The sequence below is a fragment of the Cololabis saira genome, chromosome 1 (assembly GCF_033807715.1).
Source record: "Cololabis saira isolate AMF1-May2022 chromosome 1, fColSai1.1, whole genome shotgun sequence".
In the NCBI taxonomy this organism is placed as follows: domain Eukaryota; kingdom Metazoa; phylum Chordata; class Actinopteri; order Beloniformes; family Belonidae; genus Cololabis; species Cololabis saira.
In genome coordinates this window covers 30,198,710-30,223,282 of record NC_084587.1, presented here as the reverse complement: position 1 = coordinate 30,223,282, position 24,573 = coordinate 30,198,710, and the positions used below count along the sequence as shown (strand labels likewise).

The 24,573-nt window shown below is 39.0% G+C and overlaps 4 protein-coding genes across 5 annotated transcripts in view; all 4 read left to right on the top strand.

Moving 5' to 3' along the window:
- LOC133442628 (parvalbumin-7-like) overlaps positions 1-24,573 on the top strand; it is a 470,342-nt gene that overhangs the window by 238,636 nt on the left and 207,133 nt on the right. The gene's annotated exons all lie outside the window — the stretch shown is intronic.
- rps19bp1 (ribosomal protein S19 binding protein 1) lies at positions 1,678-5,042 on the top strand. The gene is made up of 4 exons (XM_061731511.1): positions 1,678-1,850; positions 2,565-2,732; positions 3,424-3,521; positions 4,783-5,042. The coding sequence occupies exons 1-4, from the start codon at positions 1,796-1,798 to the stop codon at positions 4,927-4,929; spliced, it is 468 nt and encodes a 155-aa protein (XP_061587495.1). The 5' UTR covers positions 1,678-1,795; the 3' UTR covers positions 4,930-5,042.
- LOC133460810 (apolipoprotein L3-like) lies at positions 6,284-11,487 on the top strand. Its single transcript, XM_061741882.1, has 7 exons — positions 6,284-6,292; positions 8,500-8,607; positions 8,691-8,730; positions 8,812-8,863; positions 10,050-10,176; positions 10,358-10,546; positions 10,844-11,487. Exons 1-7 carry the CDS (start codon positions 6,284-6,286, stop codon positions 11,264-11,266), a joined length of 948 nt encoding a protein of 315 aa, XP_061597866.1. The 3' UTR covers positions 11,267-11,487.
- atf4a (activating transcription factor 4a) lies at positions 12,482-17,277 on the top strand. Of its 2 annotated transcripts, none has more exons than XM_061720528.1 (4): positions 12,482-12,665; positions 14,098-14,277; positions 14,894-15,205; positions 16,261-17,277. In XM_061720528.1, exons 2-4 carry the CDS (start codon positions 14,229-14,231, stop codon positions 17,244-17,246), a joined length of 1,347 nt encoding a protein of 448 aa, XP_061576512.1. In that variant the 5' UTR covers positions 12,482-12,665; positions 14,098-14,228; the 3' UTR covers positions 17,247-17,277. The 2 variants fall into 2 exon arrangements, with proteins under 2 accessions (XP_061576512.1, XP_061576506.1); XM_061720522.1 differs by having other exon boundaries at positions 16,258-17,277.

The following is a 24,573-nucleotide window of genomic DNA, read 5'->3' as shown; positions in this document are numbered from 1 at the left end:
TGTTCCATTCCATGATCGAAAAGGGGCAAGAATAAGAAAGCCTTATATAACAAGCCCCTTTCTCAAAAAAATAAAACAATTCGTATGAAGATGGTCTGTCTGTCTGTTCAACAGTCACTACTAATCATACCTGCCAACACTCCCGATTTAAGCGGGAGTCTCCCGATTTTCAACCATTTCTCCCGCCCTGCTCCCGATTTGTAATTTCTCCCGCTTATCTCCCGATTTTAAAGTTAAATGAGTCAATGGTGTTTCACGTGTCGGGGTTCCTGCATGGATGTATTATATTGACGGGTTCCTGACAAACCTGGCAACCCAACCCAAAAGCACTGCCTACGTCCAAGCTCCGCCCCATGGAACTGCTGCGATACGTCAACGTCGCCGCCATATTGGATGTGGCAAGACTGCGCTGTAAACTAATACAAGTAAATGGACTTATTTTCATAAAGCGCCTTTCTACAAAGAAATTTACGTTTGACGTCTCATTTATTGATTCACACACGCACTAATATACTTGGGAAACAGTTAGGCACCAAAAATAATATATTTAATTTTCTCAGATGGCAAAAATAAGAACTTTATCGATCCCACAGTAATTCATGTTATATCAGCTATAGAGAACAAGGTAGTGCCTAAAAACAATATATATCCCCCCCTCACAAAAACAAGAAAAATAGAGAAACATATTCTCTCATCAGCAAAGCATTACATAAACATATTTTAAAGTTACAAGTTACAAAATAACATATTTGAACCATTTTTCAGATTTCTTCAGTTATTTTATTGTTTGGAAAATGGTTAAAATATGTTATTTTGTTATTTGAAAATTTGTTTTGTTTGAGAAAATGCTTTGAAAAAAAGCTGAGGGAAGAGTTGGTGGAGTATCAAGTCATAGCAAGCAAGGATCTCCCACAGGAAGAGAGAGTTGAAGGTTCTGGGTTCTCCTAGGGAAAGAGGAGAGCTTTACAAATCTGGCATCACTGATGAAGGCAATACTCTGCATCCCTCACAGCAATGCAAGCTCAGAGAGGTCATTCAGCACGGTGGAAAAGATCCTCACAGAAACCAGAATGAGTATGGATAATTCTACTCTTTGCGCACTCCTTTCTTGCAAGATTAACCATACCAGCCCTGGCCACAAGTATGTACCCTCCAAGAAAGTGATTGAAGCTGCAAAGTCTGCCACCTACAATTACAACAGGTCCTTGGGTGACAAAGGGAACCTAGAAAATTCTACAAATATTGTATTTTATTTTTATTAATACTAAACTTATTTGGCTCCAAGAAGGCTGTAGAATCATTTTGGGAGGTACATTTTAGCACATTTCATTGTAGCTATGGATTTAAAGCTCATTAAAAGTCGCCTTGTTTATATCAGGGCGGGGATGTTGTGAGTGGAGCATTCCAACCGCTACCCCAGAAAATCTCCCTCTTTTTCACAGCCCAAAGTTGGCAGGTATGCTACTAATACCAAAAAAAAGAAATAATGAAAAAACAAAACAAAAAAATAACAAAATAATAATAATAAAATAATAATTATTATTATTATTAGTTGTTTTTGTAGTGGTAGTAGTAGTAATAATGCGGTAGTAGAAGACGCAGAAGCAGAATAGTATTGTGTAAAGTTGTGGGAACTATGTGCGCCCTTGACTGTTTTCACACGGACTGCTTTCAGCTGGCGCAGCCGGATGTTGATAATAGTTTCACACGTTGCCGGTTGTTGGTTGTTACTCCTAACCAGATTGTTTTATGTAAATTATAAACAGTGCACCAAATTTGATCGTTTTAAGTCGCTATGTCGGCGTCACTGGTCAGAAGAGGGCTGGAGCTGCTGAGCGATGACATTAAAGGTCAGTTTAGTCGGTTAGTTTTTTACTACTTGCAGTTCTTACACCGCATTGTGGGTCCATCCATCCATCCATCCATCCATCCATCCATCCGTTTCTAGTATTGATGCAACAATAAATGGTAGAATGTAATATACAGCACTTTGTGAAAGTCTTAGTCACTCCTGTTTTTGAAGGAACCTGGCTTATTTATGCTTAAATAGAATGAGATCTGAATTAATATCATTTCAAACATCTGTGTTGGGACAGTCTCTTTAAAAGTAGTTAAATCCGGGTTTGGTTCAGAGAGATCTCAATGAATACAGATTTTTGTTTGTAGGGTGATTTTGTTCTCAACTTTTTGTGGTTTTATTTTGAGTACTTGCTGTTATTTCAATTTCTCAGTTTTTTCCCCTTCATAAACATTTATGGTAAAAGTAAAAAAAATGATGTTTCTTGCACCTTTTGTAAGCCAGAACAAGTATTTACCCCCTGTATAATCGAGACTTGTGATTGTGAACATATTCAGCGTTTCTATGTACGAAGCTCAGACCCACAAAAATGTTTGGTTTGAGTTTATGTTTTTATGACGCATATCATGAACAATGTAACCTGTTTCACTACATCAAAGTCATAATTAGAAAATAATTGAAAATGTGGGCGCATTTAAAGGAAAGCACTGCCTTCTATGTGGCTCAGGTTATGGTTTCTACCTTCCTTTCCTGTGTATCCTTCCAGATGTCAGTAAGAAGAAGAAACACCAGACTCCCAGCTCAGCGAAGGTGATGGACCTGGTGAGCACCAAGCGCCAGGGAGTCACCAGGCAGGTGAAGAGGCTCCAGGGCCGACTTGGGCCAGGAAAAAGCAAAGCTACAGTCAAGGACAAGAGGATCAAATCAGCAGTGGGTCGGTCCACCTTTTTATTTTTGCAAATATTGATCAAATTTGTCCAAAACTAACATAATGGGAAACATTAGCTGTCTAGAAAGGCGTTTTCTAAACATAAATATGGAAGAAACAGCAAAAATGCAACTGAAAATTTGTGGAAGTACTAGCTTTATTTATTTTTGTTTGTTTGACGTATAAAGTGAACCACTTTACAATGGAAACCATCAGTATATGCATTTAATTTCAGCTAGAAACTTGAAAACAATCCAGTTGTTCATATATCCAGCAGGGTGGTGCTAACTTGTTAGAGCTCGTCATCAGAATAAGTTTCATTAACGCTTGATAAGTTTGTTGTTTTTATTTCTTTGTTTTTTGTGAAGCTTAGTTTTAGATGTATAGTCAATCAACAAAGAAGCAATTTAATGAAAGAGAACAGTTCTCTGTTTGTCTCCTCTCCACTCTGATTTACTTCTGTTCTCCTGAGACAGAGACAGAAACAGAAAGCGTTGGTGGATCTGCACCTCCATCTCTGCATCTCTTCAGAGGTGAAGGTGCAGCTGCCATTTTGACTCTAAAGTTCATCATGGGAAGTCGTCATTCTGGTGGAGGTGAAAAAAAAATCTGTTAAAGCTGATGGGGCTATGCCTGTTTTGAATAGTTACACTTGGTACTCCTTGAACCTCCGTCTCTTCTTTGATTTTATTTGCAGAGGAGTTCAGAAAGAACCAGGGGAAGAGCCATCTGAGTGCCAACCTCGAGTACTTTATGAAAACTACCCGCAGAACATCAGATTCTGATACTAAAAAGGTGAGGAACAGTAATCTTTCACATACTTTTAATATCAGTTTTTGTACTTGATACCATATAATGTCTTTTTTGTATTCCCATTCAATTTAGTGCTCACTGGTTTGAGTTTTAAGATGGCATTGTTCTGATAAACTCTTGAATACAACACTCAGGGAAGGTCTTGGCAGGTGTTTAGGTGTTGCTGCACGGATCACACAGTTACCTACGAGGCAGTGGAAACAGGAAGCGTGCCTCAGCTGTATTATCACACATCTTTGATGTGTGATCATGTGATACGTGGGAGTTTTTCTCTTCTTCCATAGGCTGTACTTTTTATATATCTTCTTTTAACTGCTTCATGTCATGATTGGTGTATTCTGTCCTTCAAGGGAGATGCATACATCACGTTTACTCTGAGTGGTAGTTTAGTTTGGGTCAGTATGGCGTGGTTTGTAATGGTAAGCTCTGACCTGGCTTGTGCAGGCCCGATGGTTGTACTGTAGCTATGGCAGCTACATAACGGTGTGACATCATACCCCATCAACAACTCTCAAAATAATCCCACCTCCAAAAACAACACCATTATGGATTAATAGAGAAAATTCCAAGTAAACAGTGCTGCAGAATGACTAATTAGTGAAGCAAGTCGACCAGAACTTCAATCACAAAATCTCCCATCATCATCATCATCCCCTGGAGAGAGGTGGCTGTATCAATCGCTTCCTCTCCCCCCACCCTAACCAGTCTGTCTAACAATTTCTTCAATTTCCCCACTACACCTTTGTTGATCTTTTAATTTTCCTTTACTCGCCCTGCAGACTATATTAACATTTATTCCAGCCCCCCTGAGTGGTCCACAGGGATCCCTCAGCAGTCCTTTTTGCAGGGATCTTTGCTTTGTGATGTCACTGCTCCATAAATAAGCCACAAGTCATCCTTAAACAACTGTGATGATCCTTTGTCAACCAGTTAATAGATAACAGTATTTCAAGCACCACCTAAACATACTTTTCCGCTGGTTTTGGTACTTTTTCCAATGTTTAATTATGGATTCGCAAAAAGAAAGATAAAAATCTTTCTTGTGCTATACTGCTGTAAACAGCTGCTTTGGAAATGTCTCTACAGATTTTTAGATTCAGAGGTTTCTTGTGATAACCCTAACCCCTACCCCATCACTAAAGACTATTTCATGTGGTCTAAATGCAGTTATGGATTCACTGCTTCACTTATTTTTCTGATCCTTCCATCCCTAAAGATTTGACTGCATTTCTGTCCTTCTTAGATCCTGAGCTACAACTCAGGGCGGCAGTCCAGAAACCTTCCAGATGTACCCATGAAGACCAAGGAACCCGAGTCTGTGTTCACAGAGGAAGAGTTCCAGCAGTTCCAGAAAGAATACTTTGGCCAAAGTGTGAAGGAGAAGAAATAACATACGCCCTGAAAATAAAAGACACTGCAGATACAGCGGAGGCCACAGGGATATGTTTGGTGGATCAGAGGGGATTTTTGGATCAGACTACGAACTATACGTTTTTTTTGTCCATCACAAAAATGTTGAAATAATTTTGGATCATTTTATTTTCAAGTTGTAAATTCAATCCTGTTGAATTAAGGAAAAGTTCAAACATAAGATGTTCAGTAATAAATGTATATATTCAGAGTTTTCTCGTAGTACTTTTCTGTGGGAATGTAAGCGTAACTGCGTCTTACTGAGAAACATACCTCACTGCAGTCTGCAGAAATGGTTAATTAATTTGATTTAATTATAGATTTAATTATTTTATTACAGATAATTTTATATTTTATTACAGATAATTTATATTGTGACTCAAAGCAGAGGGCTGTCATTTATTTCCACTCACTTTGCTTACTTATAGTCAGATGTTTCTCTCCCGTTGTTATCGTGGTGGATTTAATTAGGCTGAGCTGTGATCACATGAATCATAGCTAACGGGTATCACAACAAGCAGCTCATTCTCAAGAAATGTTTCCCTGAAAGGTTAAAAAAGTGTAAACTGAAAAAGAGTCCAAAGACCTTCTTGTCTTGTGATGGACTGGGGACCTAACTAGGGATGAAGTGCTGATTTTTCCCAAAAACAGCTTGGATAGGTTCTCTTAGACCTCTGTGAACCAGAATAAGATGAAGCTGGTCTAGATAATGTGTTGAGAATATTTACGCATTGAGCTCAGTGAATATAAAGTTACAACCATGCAATCTACTACATTTTACAAATAGTAAAAATATGCTTTTATTACATTTTCATTACTGCCAGTGGTCACATCCTGTAAAGTTTGTCAGCTAGAAACCTGTCAACTACAACTACCTGAAGGAGTCTACAACCGCGTGCTCGAATGCAAACTGACCCATGACTGTTCCAGGCATATTGTGTAACATCGACTTAAATTCCTGCATGCATGACATAATCATGATTACTATTACTATTTGTCAATTATTTTTGCTAGAATTTGGTACTGGCGGACCTTAAGTAACAACTGCACTTATTTATTTATTTATTTAAATCATATGCATTCGTGTCAACACTTTCTTTCTTTCTATACCCTTCAGATTCCCTCTGTTTCTTTTACATCACTGGCTTCATTTTTAGATCCACCTGTGAACTAGACGCCTGAGAACCTGTAACTGAACTGCATCAACCAGTTAAATCAGTCAAAGTGAAAGTATTGACTGTTTTAACAGCTCACCTGGCTAGACTATAAGAGGTATTTATTATTTGAGTCCAACAGAGTCGAGCATAACAGAGAGGAGAAGGGAAAGTGCCATCATGTCACGGGTAAGAGATAATTGCACACATCCCTGGAAGTATGAAGCAACTAAAAAAAATGTCTTTCTTTTTTTCTAAATGAATGCATTTCTTCTTCTGGTATTCAAATTTGCAAGTTGTCCTTATTTATTCTGTGATTCATTGTAATATATAATATAATATATTTAATATATATTATAATATTATATATTATTATATTATATAATATTTCAAGGAGAGGGGACTCAAAATAGCTGAATTTAACGTGCTGTAGCTTTTAAAGTACTTAATGAAACTGTCCAGCAAAGTTTCTTTTGGAATTATGCTCCAACTCTTTTCTTTTTAAATACATCTGTCTGTCCGTCTGTCTATATATACACGGACCGTCCGTCCGTGTATATAGGCTATGTTGTCTTAAACTTTTGAACAGCTGATGAACAAACATTCAAGTTAAATTATTGTTTTCAACAAATTGCATACTCAATTTTTTTTCTTTTCTTTTTTTCTCTCTTTTCTTCTTTTTGTATTTTGAAGCTCTACTTAGAACTTTGTTTAGATCCAGCAGTGCAAATTCTTGCACTTTCTTAAATGGTCTTAAGATTTTGATCATTTTTATGTACCTTCTTATAATCTTATAATGAATTATAAATTCATATGAATCTGGAGTTTTGGTGCAGGTGGATAGTAAGCCACAGAAAAATCTGTTCCAAAAACTTACAATGGCCTTGAAAGTTTTTATTGTCTTTCTAACACATAAATCGAATATTGCTTGGCTGATAACATTTTGAACTGTCCTCTTATGAAACGTTCCTGACGTTCTATTAATGTCACTAAAAATGAATAAATAAGTTAGTAGTAATAGTTACCAAGGGCTATAGCAAAAGTGAAACCAGTTGGAGCTGGTATACAACACATAAACGTGAAAAACAGGTTTGTTCAGGAATGAGGATTTCATAGTTTTTTTTATTTCTTATTCTTCTTGTTCTTTTTATTTAATCTTATTTCTAGCTGGTTATCAGCACTGCATGACCTGATTAAATTCACTACTTCACTGCAGTGATATCTTTTATTTTAAAGGCCAGAATTTCAAGATGACAGTTTTTAACTTTATGAAGTGTAAAAAGGCGAGGAGTCTAAAAATGAACCCTTTTCCCCATGAAGTTGAACTGCAGAGCTTTTAAAATGTACAAATGTATACACCTGTCCATAAACTGCTCATTAAGTTCTGAAGTGGCTGAAAATGTTGTCATGTATCTAATCAGTTACTCCCAGTTAATTGCTAAATTATGCTTCTTTTATTTTTTGCAGCCAACCCCTCTGCCAAGGACTCATTTTTTCCCTTCACAGTCATCTTCGGATGATAGGCTGATAAAGCCCAGCGCCCTTCCCCCGTCTATTACAAAACATCCACAGGTTTGTGCTCAGGAACGCAAACTGGACCAGATGTGAAAAATTCCAATACCTTTTATTAATTTTGTGACTATGTGTGTTATTTTCCACACAGATTCAGAAAAGTCCACATTCCAAAGTTCCACCGCCAGTGTTACCGAAGACAGCTGCTGTAAAAAAGATGCATCATGGACAAAGTGAACCTGAATATGTGGAAATCTTAACGGTAAAATTGTTTTATGCTCATATTCTGCAAAATCTATGATGACATAGTTCCCCTTCAGATGTTGTCTTTTGGTTAGCATACCACAAATTCTAAAGTTATGTTTTTTATTCTTAGTGAGTAAAAGGAATTTGTGTTTTCCTAGTTTTACTTTTTTTACTCAATAATGTATTGACAACAAGCCAATGAATTACCTCTGACGGTGTTCTAATGTTTTAATTACCGCATCATAAACAAGACTTCTGTCATACATAAAAATGTATAATTTTAATTATACATAAGTTACTGTGTTTTGGAATGATATTCTTTAATTGAATAAACAAAGTTGCTAAACTCACTCACACAATAACTTCGTAATAAAGGTACTGAAAATATTAATCACACGATTAAATATAATTGAACAAAGGTCCTGCTCTGAGAAAGAAAACAGCTATTTGTAAAGTGTAGTAGAACATATAACTGCTGGTATATCATATAAATACGGAAGTAATTTTGTTTTAAAAGTCAAAGAATCACACAAAGGTCAGATCACAGTTCCCACCATATGAGATAATAGTGGGTAAAAAACCCTGTAAACAGATGTAATATTCACTTTGATTAACCAAACTGTCACAAACTTCTTCAGATGCAGTTTCAACAGCAAATTGAACAACACTGCAGACAACCACCTCCTCCGCTCCCACGCAAGCCATCAAAAAAGCTGCCTGATGAGGAAAAGGAAGACGAAGACTCGGTAATTAGTTGTTACCAAGTTGATATCAAGAGGTTGAACTGTAGTATTTTTGTTGTGTTTATAAACTGGCCTTCTTTCACCAGGATGCAGAATCTCTATTGGATTTTGACAAGGACTTCAAATGTGAGTGAGAAGCATGACTTCATTTCCCACCTCTTGTTATGTGTATTGTTGTTACTAATGTGCAGTTTAATTCACTTGCAGCTTGGGAGGATTTGGAAAAACAATGTCGAGCCAAACACAACCCGGGGGCAGAGTAAGTAGTTTAATTAATCTTTACTTCTTTGTGTTCAAATGAGCTTCATTTGGATACCCAATCTGCCCATGACAACTGACGGGTGTTTAGCTGAATATAGCAGCCTGCAGTTGCTAAGAACACCAAATGTCTGCTGGATATCTTTAATAGTTTTTGGACACGGATTTACAAAACATATTTTGACAATGCTACCTGTGTCTGAGGAAGTTTACACGTGTCAAACTAACCAAACACTGATATCTCCCCTTCAGCAAAGTTTTCAAAAAATTTACACAATTTCACAGAGTACAACCTTCTGAACCCCTAGACACGCTCAATAATAAAGATGAAAAGTGCAATTCAGACCCAAGTGATTGTATCTACACTAACTGGCCACTTTATTAGGTGCACCTACCTAATACAGTGGTACACTCTGAAATAAGGTGTCAGGTCCATGTAGAGTAGATGGCCAGCTGACAGTCTTACCGGGGCCCCGGACAAAATAATCTAAGATGGGCCCCCCTGCGCCTGGATCTCTCCTTCTCCCTCTTCCTCTCCTCTCCCTCTGCTCTTCAGGTTTTTATACAAGCTAATGGACGTTAACATTAAAGCCAGCCAGTTAGTTACAAGGTTGGTAAACGTTGGCTGTGCTGTTTCTTACCTTGCTCTACGCTGACTTTATTAATTCCAGCCTTTTTACCACCTTTTTAAAAATATTTGTGTAGAGAATCTCTGAGGCCTCTATTTTCTTCTTCTCTTCTTCTCTTTTCTCTTCTTTTCTGAGCACCGGACTTGTGCTGACCAGACATTTTGACCATTCTAATGATGACAAATTTTGATCAGCGGCCAAACCATTTTTTTTTTGGGGGTACTTGACCACAAGGATAATTAGGAAGAAAACAAATAACAAGCTTTTATGTAACTCAAATACTACATATTTTTTCCTATATATAGGAGGCATATTTTGAAACATTTTGAAAAATGATTGCATAATTTGATGAGAATAATAATTTATTTATTTTTTTTTTTTTTTCAGTTCTGGGCCCCCCCCCTACCCTGGGCCGGGGCCAACAGACCCCCCCTATCGGCGGGCGTGAGTAGATCAATGATGTTCCTGTGGCTCTAATTCTTGAAACTTGCCTGTTTAGATTTGATTGATGAAAGATGAGCTGTGGTTTTATAATAAACTCTTTTTATGATATTCCAGGATCAGAGTTAAAGCTAAACATCTCTATAAAGCAATCAAGACGTACATCTCCCTGATGTCTGACCATGGTGAGCACCTCAAACAAGACATTTACGAGCTGAAGTGCATTGCTGACCACTTAAACAAGGTAATGACATCTCATATAATGAGAGAAGAGAGTTAAAGTCCAAATTATGGCAGAGAAAAATACTCTTCAGTTAAGACTATTTACTACAACAGTTTTTTCTTTAATTGTAGTGAAACTATTTTTGGTAGGTTACTTCAGATGTGTTACAGCTGCACAGAATTTGACCTTTTTATACTTTAAGGTTTCAAAGGGCACAAAGATCGCTGGCATCACAGGAGGAGCTACATCTGTAGCAGGAGGGGTGGCTGCAGCTGCCGGGGTGATTTTGTGTCCTTTCACCGCAGGAGCCTCACTGGGACTCACTGTGCTCGGGGTCGGTGTTGCTGCAGCCGGCGGTGTCACCGGTGCATCAGCAGCCATTGTCAACAAGGTGACCTATTAGTTATTACGCTTCAAGGGACTAATACAGGGCCTTAGATTATGAAAGATGGAGGCATTCTCTTGCTTTTTCTTGCAGTTGGGACTTTTTTTTCTTTCTTTTTTGATAAACTCTTTTTTCTAAATAGAAAAATCAGACAGCAGGGTGTTGACAGTGCAGCATTTCAACTGTTTGTTAAGCAATAACTTTGTCACATATCATAAAATTATATAAATACAGAAATAAGACTTTTAATAAGCAACCATTTAAGTCTCCTGTGTAACAAATTATGATATTCTCTCTTTCCAGACCAGTGCTGCAGTAGACACGAAGAAAATCAGAAGTATCTTAAAAGACTTCGATGAACGTTTCAAGAAAATTATGACCTGCAAGGAGTTTGTGAACGAGGGCATTGTACAACTGAAACCGTATGATCTGTCTGCTCTGAATGAAATAACATCTAAGAAGGTAGCAAAGGTTGTAAATGGAGCAATAGCAGATGCAAATGCAGTGGACTCTGGGGAAAGCTCCAAGGCATCTGGATTGGTGACGGGCTTTGCTCTCGCCCTGGATTTCTACTTCACCAGTGGTAAAAAAGGGAATGAAGTGAAAAAGGGTTTGGAGTCAAAGTTTGGAAGTAAGATCTCCAAGCTGGTAGATGAGCTTAACAAAGCACTGGATGAGCTAACGAAGATCAAGGACTTGTTCAGTGCACACTTTGAAGAAGCCTAACATCTTCTGTCTTTATGATCTTGTGCTTTTAGTTTGACTGCAGATTTGGGCTAAACATGTGGTATTTGTGAAAAAGTGGGATATTTGAAATGTTTACTCTGAAAGGATATACCAATTATTATTACTGTATGATGTAAATCATGTCTAACACTCCTTTATAATAACTTTAATCTGTATTATTGTGCTGACTGGATGAACTTTCTCTTGTCAAGGATAATCACTCACTGGGATATGTAATGTTTTGTTAAATTAAATGAATGAATTAATAAACAATTGAATGAACAAACGAATGGATGGATGAATCTACCCACCAGGGGGCGCCCCGGTTCCTAACTGTGGATTAGTTTTACCAACTCGCCTTCCTGTAAAGGAAATGGAAATTTCCCCAATAAGAATAGTGTGCGGAACTCCACTTTAACATTGCACCAATCACCACAACAAATCCCTTGTGTGTGTTAAACTACTTGGCATTAAACTTCTTTCTGATTCTGAAATTAAGCCATATTCAATACATTAATATACACACCAATGTTGCACTACCAGAGAATAAATATTAATTTACGTACGTGGCAACACCATAATAATTTGTAAAAAATATATATAATTTAATATGGACGCCCCGGTATTTTATGTATGTACAAATGTGTCAGCAAAAGTACACTGACTCGACGACGTGTACGTTCCGTATTTAACCTACATTTAATGCTGCGTTCCATTTACCTCGGAAGTCGGAACTCGGAACTGGGAATGACGTCACAGCCGAGTTATCAGCGTTCCAGTTACAAAGTAGGTAAACAAGTTTGCAGTTCGCATATACCACATGAAAAATGTAAATTACACTATAGCAGCATATATATGCCAAACAATACTTGTATACGACTGATTTAGTGTGACCAAAACTAGAATGAAGTGCTACGAATTTTTACAGAGCTCTCTTCTACTGTTTACAACCGGGGCAGCCATCTTGGAATAGCAACTCGGGGGTGGTGAAGAATCTCCCACTTTCCCAGTGGGAAATCCCACTTCGAGGGGCGTTCCAGTTGAAAAATCCAACTTGGAACTGGGAAATCCCCACTTCCGAGGACAAATGGAACGCGGCATAAGCGTCGCGTATGCAGCCAATCAGAAACCAGATAAGGGCGAAGCCACGCCCATGACAACGCACCACGCCCTGTTTTGACACCGCGGAGGAACACGGTGTGATGAGCCTGCTTATACGCCCGTGTGATTGTATCGAGCCGTTCTTCCCCCGGTCGACTGCTGAAGTGTGTAGTGTAGGCAACAGGACGCAAAACACGCGCTAAAATGGCAGTCTGAAGGCGTGCAGCGGCGATCCTTGCAGCGGCAACAAACCGGCAGTGCAGCGGCGAAGTGCACTGGTTATATTTGGCAAAATGGCGTAAGTTGTTTTATTGACATTTTTGCAAGTATGAGCTTTGTTGCATTTGCATTGCAGATAGATGCTAGTTGTACTGGCCGGCGACAATTTCCACATGCCTTTTTTTCTTTTAGCGTAAAAAAGTGTAAAATTAAATACTGCAAATGGCCAACTGGAAATATAATCCCTGAACTGAGAAACGTACATTTCTTGTAGTCTGCGTCAGGTCAACAGATTTTCGGTTTGACTGCACCCAGCCAGTTTGTGTGCTTAGCATTAAATATAATACTTTCATGATCACATTTACAAGTTCCCGTGTAAATGAAAACAAGCGGGGCGTATGTGTCATGGATCTATAATATTAACGTATGTGTCTATCAAACACTGTCAACGTGGCGCGTCCAAAATGGCGTGCGTTGTCAGTCCCGCCGATATCCCTCCGCGCGCAGACGGCTGTGTTGTGGAAATGGCGGATGGACGGAGGGGGGCGGGGCCACCGGCACAGCCATGACCAAATTAGGAAATGGCTTCCACTGGTGGAGGGCGGGGCTGTTTCCCATCAATGACGTTTAAGGACGAGATTAACCAGAACTGGCCTCCCCACCCACAAATATGACGGTACCGTTTGCCTGAGGGTGGATTTGGATGTTTGTTCTTCTCAGGAAGCATGTAAACGTGGACTATTAAATTGGCCAATCACTAGTCCCTCTTAACACAGACAATTTTATCTTAATTTATTTATTTATTCTTTCTTTCATTGATCGATGAAATAAAACCACAAACAATCCAATATAAACACAAACGTTCCTAAATTGTGAATGAAAGGGAGCAGAAAGAAGAAGAATCTTATTTAATCTGCCCCTTTTTTACTAAGAAATCAATTCACAAAGAACGTAAATTAAAAAACAACAACAAAGTAAACCAAAAAACTAAAATAAAATAGCCGCCGGCCAACACAGTCACATTCCTTTTTAGTTCCCAAGTTACAATTCAGTTAATACCACTCAACAACAACAAACAATGTTCATACCTTTCATGACAATGGGCATGTCAACCAAACATAACCAACATATTACATTATATTTCATTATATTTCCTTATAATACAGGCTTTAAATGTTCTTTTGAATGTAATGTTTGATTTGGATTCTTTGTTTTCTTTGTTCAGATTGTTCCATAAACTGATTCCTTTCACAGAAACACAACGTTCCATCAATTTAGTCCTCAATCTTGTTTTTAAGATCTCTGTTCCTTTTAAGTTATACTTGCTTTCTTTTTTTTCAAATCTTTTCTGAATGTTGTTAATACACTTTAGTTAAAAGTCAGCTCTCCCAAGATTGAAGCTTAATTATTTCAATCATATCTCTGTGGTAATTGATCACCAATAAGTCCCTGAAATGTTGAACAATAATAACTTAGCATGTGCTCCTTGTTGTCCATTTCTGCCATGGCAGGTCTCTCTCGGCAACCACCCTCAGCTTTGCTGCCGTCGACAGCAGTTTGGGACCTCTCGACTTGTTAACATTGTCAGGCTCTCCATTGTTCTCGTACACCCATCTGCAACTACCACTGACCAGCAGGATCCATGGCACTCTCGCAGCTGGCCTTGGAGGACGTGGCAGCCCCGTGCTTAGGTCGGTTGTTGTGACTACAAGTGTTCACAAAGCATATCAGTGTGTTTTATTCAGGGCACATAGTTTGCACCTGAGCTTGGAGAACTACATGCATGGAAAAATAAAGTGACACCAGGAACAAAATTATATATTTGAGATGTAAAGTTGATAATGTCGTATCAAAATGATACCAAATGAATTTAAAGTGTTGTTAAATCAGGGTTTCCGCGGGGTTTTAAAAAGTATTAAAAAGTGATAAATGAAAATTGCCAAATTTAAGGCCATTAAAAGTGTTAAATTCACTGTCAGAGGTATTATTTTTGTTTAAATTGGTATTATTTTTTACATTTAAGCAGTTATTTTATTGTCATTTACAAAGTGAAATAAATGTGAAACATCTGGTCAACATCAATGAGTCTATAAATCTGTTCTGTATAGTGTTCTATAGGTCAAAATCTGTATTAATGTTAAAAGGTCCGTGATTAACACTTAATGTTATGACAGTTTTTTTTTTTTAAATCTGAAGGTAGTGAAAAGGTATTAAATTGGTATTAAATTTAACATAAGGATTGCTGTATAAACCCTGTAAATGTTTTCTATAATAGTATGGATCCTCATTCAGAAATGTTATCCACAGAGCCCTCTTTTCCGATGGCTGACCCCATGGGGCCCCTTCTGGACCAAGATGAAGAAGCTCTCTCTCCCTCTTCCTCTTTAGAGGTGAAGGTGCCAGTTTCGCCCTCCCTCTCTTTCTCCTCCAGTGCATCCTCTCCGTCTCACTATCAGACCATTGCATTTCCCCCGTTTTTCTCTGCCTCCCCACCTCCCTCCCCTCCCACTCATTCCTCCTCGCTCCTGGGGACCAAGGATGAAACAGACCTGCTGTCCTTCTCCCTGCTGGATGCCAGCGACCTGCTCGACACCCACGTTGGAGCAAATGATGGCAAAGGTGAGGGCCAGAGGTGCAATAATCAGCATGTAGTAAGCAAAAATAGCTGGCAAAAGTTAAGAAAGGACCGTTAATAGGAGTGGACACATTGAATTTTAAAAGCTGCGATTTTCTTTTACAGAGGCATAGCTTAGGATTCTCTGGATATCTATATAGGGTCTGAGCCTCTGGGACCGACTCTAAAGTACACCTAGTTTGAGTGGCAGTCATACTACAAGCATAGCGTGTGACTAGATTAGTTTGAGTCTCGTGTTTTTTTTATGTTTGTTTTTTTATATATACCGTATTTTCTGGACTATAAGCCGCACCTGTATATAAGCCGCATCCGCTCTATTTAGAAAAAAAGATGCAAGCCGCAGATATTTATGTTGTTAGATTAGATATTTACTACATGAACAGAAGGATTTTGAACTGTAAATGATGTATTTTTTGCACAACAACATAAAAAAAAAAACGGTACAAAAGTTTAAATAAACATAAAAAAAAAAAATAAATAAAATAAACATAAACAAAAAAAAAACATAAAAAAAAACATGAAAATGATGTACATGTTTGTACCTAAATAGATCCTTTCCTAACGGTGTCTTTTAACACGGCAGCAACTTTGCTGATTAAAACAGGACAGAACCAAGAGAAAATAACTGGTATTTATTCATCCATTTATCTGTTTGAAATCTGCTTCTACTTCTATCTGCTAAAGAAGAAGTAGCGTATTCTTCTTTGCATTTATTTTGTCTTAGTTTTTATTCTAATTCCGGTTAGCACTCCCCCGAGCGGTGGAAGAAAAATCCACAGAATAGCCGCACCTTTGTATAAGCTGCATGGTTCAAAACCTATGAAAAAAGTAGCGGCTTATAGTCCAGAAAATACGGTATATATTTATATAAACATTGCATAAATGCAATAGTAACAATTGAGGATTATGGTCTGATTCTTAGGACATATTTTCTTTATACAGTTACTATACAGGTGTGCAGAAATGTCTATAGTGCTTAATTGTGTCAGCATCATTCTGTTCATTTGAGGTTTTGAATAATTAAACTCTCTCTCAGCAGATGATGCTTTTGAGGGCATGGACTGGATGTCGGAAAAAATCGACTTCAGTGAGATTGACCTGGATTCTCTGATCGGCTCCTGCTCATCTGTCTCTCCTGGCTCCCCTGAAGATCTCCTGGCCTCCCTGGACTCTCACATGCGTCTGGATTCTTTTGAAATGCCTAACCCCACTCAGCACAACAGCCCAGACCTTACTGTGACATTGCCAGAAATCCAGTCACTCCCTCTGGAAACGCCTCTCCTCGAGTCAACTGAGTCCAAGAAAACAGAATTGGCACTTGTCCAGGATGACGATGTGAAGTCTGAGCCTCCCTCTCCCTCTCCCGCCCCCTCCTCCTCCTCTCCCACCTCTCCGGCCTACACGTTGGAATTGGGGAGTGAAGTGGATGTCCTGGATGTTGAAAAATCGACCACAACCCTATCAGCCACCATAATCTCCGACCCCAGTGGAATCATTCAGACCATCAATCAAATTGTGCACCCCATTCCCACCTCTACTCACATCGTGGTGGTCCTTGCCAACGAAGAAGAATCTTCTCCCATGTCAGATAAAACCGCCACATCCAGCGACTCCGAGGGCGACTCTGGGATCGAGTCGGTCGCTGGCTCACCCCCACGCCACCCATCTCCTCCCCCCAGTTCCCCCACGTCTGGTTCCTCCAGGACCAAACCCTACTGCAGACCAGAGCCCGCCGCCGCCTCCTCCACCTCCAAGGCCCCCAGGGTCAAATCTGTGTCTGGCGTTCCCAAGGTGATCGAGAAGAAATTGAAGAAGATGGAGCAGAATAAGACAGCAGCTACCCGCTACCGACAGAAGAAGAGGGTCGAGCAAGACTTGCTGAACACGGAATGTGAAATTCTCGAGAAGAAGAATAACGAGCTGGCGGAGAAAGCAGAGTCCATCAGCCGAGAGATCCAGTACCTCAAGGATTTGATGGAAGAAGTTCGCAAGCACCGCCGGGGGAAAACCAACTCAGTTGCTTAGAAAGAAGAGTGATGATGTGGCACGTTCTCTTTTCACAAGCTCGTAGCTGAGTTGTTTTCTGTTCCGGTGTAAACATCATAGGCAGTAAACCTTCTGTGGAATTGTGTTAGTAATTTTAAAGGTTGGTGTGTCAGGTTGGATGTGCGAAACTAGTCACTGATCAGAGAAGAGACAGAAGGCTTGATGGAAAGTTAATAGAGATGGATAAGTTGTTTAGAGCAGGGGACTGGGACATAGTCAGGCGAAGCATCAGTACATGCTTGTCTCAGTCCCCTCTTTGATCCCTTTGTGTTTGACCTCGGTTTACTGGAACAACCCGTTCAAACAGGGAGCGTTTCTTTGTAGGGTAGGCATGCAAAACAGGAGTCATGTTAGTTCCAGGTAGGCGTGTTTACGACATACTCCCTCACACTCCTAGCTTCAATTCATCACCACACACCTATCAGTAAAGTGAGATACTAAACTACTTCTTCTTTTATCTACTTATTAACCCAGTGTTCCTCCTTGCGCTTCTTCTTTTTAACATGTCCAGAAAGGGGCCTCAGCCTATTCACGAATTATTGATGTTACACTGTCAATATGAATCTTTTTTTTTTTTCTTTTTACTGTGTAAATAGTTTTCTTCTCCTTCGCTTGCTCATTGTGGCTTATTTAATGCTAGATAACTTTAGACCATGGCCTCGGTGGCTCAGGCTCTTAGCACAAGTGTTGCTTTGTACAGTGCTTTGTTTTGTTTTTTTAATCTAATAAATATCTTATCAGTACTAGATGTGTAATGTGCTTTTCTTTGGTGACAGTTGAGTTTTAGTAGAAAAGAGTGATTTAAGATTTAATTTACCATTAAACTCTTATTAAAGGACCAACCAGTAAGCACAAACATTTAACCTGGGTGTGAATGATGAATTATGGATGGGTTGACCTCAGCTCCTGTGAACCTTCAGAGCTGAATTATCTCATTTAAAATCCACAATGACGCTTCATACATCTGAGTCCAAAACAGCATCCAACATCGGCATGAAAATAAACTAATGGTCCTTCAGGGAACTGGTTCCTAATCCAGTCATTCAAGGAGAAGTTGGCCTTGTTCTTTGCAAGTAGTTCAAGTGATCTTTAGGCAAATTTGAAAAAACACCACTGCACAATGAATTGTTGAGAAATACGATAAAATTACAACATTTCCTAATGTCAAATTAACAGGACTCAACATGTAATTGCAAAAGTTAATGGTTTAAAAAGTGGGGTTATTTCAGGTGTAATAGGGAGTTCTAACGGTACAGTCGATTCTGAATTAATCTACTAGTGAGTATAAACTCAAATCGGCATAAACTTGATTTAGAATTCAAATTTGTCTATTTTGTGTGGTTTATATTTTGAGAAGCATCTTACATCGGAGCAGTACATTTTTAAGAAAGCACTTTTAAATGTCCCACTTTTATATTGAAAACACTTAATGAAATCAAATGCATGAGTTACACAGAAGTTATTCTGTATCACTGCTGGATGTGTGTGTGAGTCATAGATCTTTCATGCTCTGATGTGTCAAAGTAAAACACCAGGGACATGATGCTGATTGTGAACACTGAGGGTAGCACTTAGGAGAAAGTAAATGCTGGGTCAAGTTCAACAATAATCACCAAAATATCCCAAAGATAAACAAAACAAATTAAATGAATTCCCCAAAAAGCATCTTATTCACCTGACATTTCAGTGTTATGCATTAATAAACGACTAGTAAAATAATATGGACCTAATAGAATTTGTGCTCATTTTCTCCTAAATTTCCGTCTTAAACAAGTCCAACTTTATCATTCTCACCTTTTAAAGAGCTAAAAGGCAACGTCATGTGTCTGAGCCTTAGGCTGAAAGTACAGCTGTCTGTCAGGAAGTGAGAAACAGAAGAGAAAAAAGGAGAAGCAGTTGGTGAAATGTTATGGGAAGGTCCTGAAACCAGACTCAGCTCTCACTCTGACCTTCGCAGGTGGGTGTCGTTAGACGAGAGGGGGCGGGAGCTCATGTCAGACTTTTACACAGCTCCCTCCTTCCACAGATGTGCACATGTGTTAGGTGTTACAGGCCACATTTGTAGCAGTTGTGTCTTAGTTGTGAAATTGGGCTCCAAGTAACGTCTCTCGCAGGGGAGCAGACACAACACAACACAAGATATTAAAGTACACCGTTTAGAGCCCGCTCAGTTTGGTGCTGTGTAAATTTGTCTTGGCAGTAAGGCCCCCGAAACACACCCAGATACGATACACGTCAGAGGCCTTGCCCTCCTGAGAAAACACAGATAAGAAGCTGCAAGGACTGAGAAGTAGAAACATCCAAGAGGAAAAAAAAGGAAACAGCAAAGTCTTGTTTTCTGGAGCTGATGTAGATAGTCACAATTAACTTGATGTCCTTGTTAGTGATCATAGGTATGTTTAATGCTCTTTCTGGTTACATTTATATTTGCAGTTACTGTCGTGTGATGTATCTCTTGTCTTTTTTAACTTTTATTATTTTAAGTTCACTTGGGATGATCTTGTGAAAGAACAATGATTACGGTACAATCTGACTTCCATTTGACAAGATCCTTGTATATCCTCTTATACATATACACATAATTCCTGATATGCACAAAGTTAAACATCAACACAAGGTGTCTGTATTTCAATTTGCCACTTATATTCCTGTTTTTATTTCTTTTTGAGGTGTTTTCCGGAGGTTCCTCACACCATCCAGGTCTGGTTTCACATTGCTCCCTTGTTCCCTTTATAAATTCATGAAAACAGCTGAAGATGAACCTTTTCTCTATATGGCGTCTGATTACCAAACATCTAGTCTCCAGTTTTCTTTAAAAGGATCTTAAAGAGTTGAGAAGTCGATTATATTACTCATTTTTAGGTATATCCTGCAAGCATCCAGAAAACGCCTGTGCTTTGGATCTTTGACAGACATTTTCTGCTCCACTACACAGACAGGTGATGGGCGTGGAGGCTTCAAGCAAAGTAATAAAGACTATTGCTGTCCCGACACATTCCTCCTTAATAATCCAGATCAAGCCGGTTCCCTGTGGTTCATTTCATCTCGGTGTGGAGTGACTCTGCATTTTGGCATCTCGTGTGTGTTGCCCAATATCAGTTAATTAATCTTTGTGCGCAACTCATGTGATGACCCTCTAGTAAGATAAGACACTGCACGTGTTTCTGTGAACACAAGAAAACACCATTGCAAGGTGCTTTTCAGAACCCGGTTAGAAGATCCTGTATAAGTGAGCTTGGTTTTCCATTAGGAGCTTTTCACACTTCAGTCAGGACCAAAGGCTTTTAGTCACGTCACAAAATGTGAAGCAGTGTAGTTTGGATGCAAAAAACACACATCCTCTGTGAGTAGAAAGGCCCTCTAGTCTTTGGTATATGTACAACTATCATCACCATCACCAACCTTTTTCATTTTCACATACCCACGTGCATGTATTATGTATTTGAGTTTGCATGAAACATGAGAATTATGGCCAAATCGGCCAAATTTTGCCTTTGTTCTGAAATGTGTCAAAAATGTGTTTGTAATATTTAGTCTGTCCTCTGTACCAGGTAAGTCATCTTAACCATAACAACTTTCATGGAAGGTGGATTTATTTCAATGTCCTTTTTTCTTATTTGTGTCCCTATGATTGAAAACCGAGTTCCCACAGACTGGAGTTTTCCTTCATGCAGTCATGTTGTAGGTATTGAGTCTATGTCATCATGTAAACATCTGGTCCCGAAGATCCCTCTCGTACCAGCAAAGGCCAGACTTTACAAGTTTATAAGTGTTCAAAGGTGGGTAAACCCACATGCAACCAGTAGCTCTTCTGACAATGTTGCAGAGCAGTCTCAGAGCGGAGCAGGGTCGCGCTGGCGTGATCCCGTTGCTGCATGTTGCCTGTAGCCAGTTCAGTAAAACTAGTTCTGACTTGTACACCCTTCTTCATAACTGGGACACAGAGACAATCCCCAGTTTGACTTTGCATTACATTACAAGACTCTCTGGAATTTGCCCCACCAAAAGGATGAATCCTAGTAAGGCTTTAAGGATATTCATAGTTTGTCTACTGTAAAGCAGACATACCCAAGCAACCTGACACCCTCTGGGCATTCACCGGGCTATTCCTGACTGACACGAGCGGCAACTTGCGTGGTGGGTAATCCTGCGTGTACTTCCCCTGAGGATTCAACTATCTTTAGAAAAAATGAAAGAACAGCACATATTCCGGCTAAAACTTTAAGGACTTGTTGCTGAGTCTTTTTTATTTATGATTGGAAAGTCAGACCTTACAAACGCTAATACAGTACATGCTATTAGTGGGTAAAAGACTTCTGCCTTCTCTAAAGACGGACACCCAGGCCTGCACTAGACATTGTAAAAAGCTTATTGTGTTCAATATTTTGATGTGGAAAATATAAAAAAGAAAAATGTAAGAAATTAAGAGAAGAGAGTTATTAATGTTTGATCGTCAACTCCAAAGTACAGAAACGGGAAATGTCTGCCCACTGAAGATCAAAAGAGAGTTTGACTGACAACCCAGAAGTTCAATTACGTTTTGAAGGTGACTCGCATTGATTGGATGATCTGAAGCCTGTCTTTTCATGGATTTAATATAGTTTTCATTTTGAAGTGAAAACACTTAATTAAATCTTTACAGTCTGTGTGCGTGAAGAAAATATCAGGTCCAGTAGCAATAAATGCTTCTGAAAAAGATCTCCTGCTCAACCTTTAGAACGTGTGAAGCATACAGGCGTGGGACTCTCCCCTCCAGTTTAATTTTACACCCTTACGGCTGGTATCGGTTTACCACAGTTTACTGTAAACAGAGTCCGCTGTGCTGGCCAACTCACACACCCCTGATACCGAGCAGAGCTGAACAGTAGAAGGAAAGAAAGAAAGAAAGAAAGAAAGAAAGAAAGAAAGAAAGAAAGAAAGAAAGAAAGAAAGAAAGAAAGAAAGAAAGAAAGAAAGAAAGAAAGAAAGAAAGAAAGAAAGAAAGAAAGAAAGAAAGAAAGAAAAAAGAAAGAAAGAAAGAAAGAAAGAAAGAGTTTATCTCCTACATTCTTCCCTAGGATTTCTCCTTGTGAAGTCATGATGGTGGGAGAAATTCATAAAAATACCCCACAAGAAAAGGAGTCCATCAATCCACACATCCTTATACTGGCTTATTCCTACAGGGTCACAGGGGTCTCCTGAGCTTATCCCATGTCCATATCCAGAGGCAGGAGGAAACCCTGGGAACGTCACTGCTCTGTCACAGGGCCACATAAGGACAAACAGCCAAACACACTCCTATAGGAAATATAAAATTACTAATTAACCTGACATGTTTTGGACTGCGGGAAGAAGCCGGCGTACCTGGAGAAACCTACAGCAACACGAGGAGACACATAAAGACCCCTCTTGGGATTTGAAACCAGAAATGTCTTGCTGAGAAGCAACACTATGAATAACCAAGTCACCATGCTGCCCTATTACAATAAAATACACGACAAAATACAACTTTGCTGATATGGTTAGACCCTAGTGAGTGCACCCGTATGGATATGATGAGCTTGAATGTTGCAATGGCATGGAATAGTGAGATGAAATGATTGTATTTCTCCTCAAACATGAGAGTTAAGTGTTTCGTCTGCTAAAGGAAATAAACAAAACCCTCAAGCTGATTTTCTTTGCATTTTAGAGCACTCAAACAGCTCTAATAACTATAATACCAGGTGTATCATATTTGGTACATGAATTTCTGAGACGTCTGCACCACTCCCACAGTAAATCAATACATAAATAGATACATAAAAATACAAAACAATATAAAATTGTTTTGTAGTTTAACCAATGAATAAATAAAATAACCCAATGTATTCATAATGATACGAAAATATTATTTAGAAACGGTGAAAGACAGACATTGGGGGTGATGTTAATTTAAGCATATAATAAATAATTTATTGTATTGTTTTATATGTAAGACTTTTAATAGGGTTTCCGGGCTTATACTGAAATTGCATTTTTACTGTTATTTTGTATTTTTCAGTTATTAGCTAGATGAGACGGGCGTCATAACCCAACCACCTCTGCTCTTTATAGGCCGTATCATGAGCTGCAGTTTTAATCATACCGAGAACAAATATAAAAACAGTCCTCCTTCCGTCTGAGTCGTGTCATCCAGTTTCCTGCCACGGGTTTAATTGTTGAATCATGTCCTGTGTGTTGAATTCAGATGCGTTTCTTACTTCACAAATTTTCCGTGCCCCAGTAAGTCAAACAAGACACCCAAACACTAATATGCATTTATTAATGAATTCTTGCTACGACTTAGGCAGCAGTGAGTAGCTCCTGTTGGACCTTTATCTTTCTGAATCTTGTTGCTTTTTTAACACGACATACAAATTAAAGTGAAAGAGCCTCAAACTCCAACCACGCAGCTCTACAGATTCAGTTTTCATAGATGTTACCATAAAAGGAAAGTCAGACACAAACCACTTCACTTTTTTCCCGACCAGCAACAACCAGTTTAATAGAAAGCACATGCTTCATTTATAAAAAGCCCAATTTGGTACTTAAAAAAAATAAATAAAAATTTTCAATTTTGAACTAAACTCTCCTATTTCTTGGCCTCTTTATTCTCTCTGACTAAGTAAATCCTCATGCTGGTCTTCAGTGGATACAGTCTACAGAGGATCTCTGAGCTCATTACTGAGGTCAGGAGCAGCAGATTAGAGGACAGATTTATTACTGAAAGTGGGACGACATATTTATTCACGTTACCTTGCTATAAGGTAGAGTGAACAGGACAGAAAGTAGAACTAGACCTGCAATCTAATCCGGTACTTATGAAGAAAACATTGCACTCTGCAGTCTATCTGCAATATGGCTGCTGCTCTGTTTGTCAGTGTCTTCTGTATTGTTAACATGTGACTTCAAACAGATGCTGAAATGCTCAAAGACAACATTAAAGATAAGGAAGCTAGGTCAATGGGAGTGGCCATAAGTTTCATAGTAAACTCTGGTGTGTGTAGGTGTGTGTAATGAGTCATTTCAGGCACTAGAAATTCATGAAGTCTTCATTGTCTGTGTGCGTCCGTGTGTGTGTGCGTGCGTGCGTGCGTCTGTGTGTGTGTTTCATGTATGAGTTCTGCAGAAAGAGGAGGTGGGAAACTGACAGTAAAAAAGCTAAAACAGAAAGGGAATTCACAGAAATGATAGAATAAGCAATGAGCTGAAACTTTTACAGCAAAGCAGTATTTATTTCTTGAAAACCTGCTCACTACTTTTTGTCCACAGCGAGAGAGCGCCCCCAGATGTCTTAAAGCGTCACGGG

What these genes read in the sequence shown, in the direction of transcription:
- rps19bp1 (XM_061731511.1), top strand. Translation starts at nt 1,796, where the DNA reads ATGTCGGCGTCACTGGTCAGAAGAGGGCTGGAGCTGCTGAGCGATGAC. An exon ending in GAGGATCAAATCAGCAGTGG is followed by an intron (nt 2,733 to 3,423) that starts GTCGGTCCACCT and finishes TTTTATTTGCAG; the next exon opens with AGGAGTTCAGAAAGAACCAG. An exon ending in CAGATTCTGATACTAAAAAG is followed by an intron (nt 3,522 to 4,782) that starts GTGAGGAACAGT and finishes TGTCCTTCTTAG; the next exon opens with ATCCTGAGCTACAACTCAGG.
- atf4a (XM_061720522.1), top strand. Translation starts at nt 14,229, where the DNA reads ATGGCACTCTCGCAGCTGGCCTTGGAGGACGTGGCAGCCCCGTGCTTA. An exon ending in CGTGGCAGCCCCGTGCTTAG is followed by an intron (nt 14,278 to 14,893) that starts GTCGGTTGTTGT and finishes TGTTATCCACAG; the next exon opens with AGCCCTCTTTTCCGATGGCT. An exon ending in TGGAGCAAATGATGGCAAAG is followed by an intron (nt 15,206 to 16,257) that starts GTGAGGGCCAGA and finishes ACTCTCTCTCAG; the next exon opens with CAGATGATGCTTTTGAGGGC.
- LOC133460810 (XM_061741882.1), top strand. An exon ending in AAAAGGAAGACGAAGACTCG is followed by an intron (nt 8,608 to 8,690) that starts GTAATTAGTTGT and finishes TTCTTTCACCAG; the next exon opens with GATGCAGAATCTCTATTGGA. An exon ending in AAACACAACCCGGGGGCAGA is followed by an intron (nt 8,864 to 10,049) that starts GTAAGTAGTTTA and finishes ATGATATTCCAG; the next exon opens with GATCAGAGTTAAAGCTAAAC.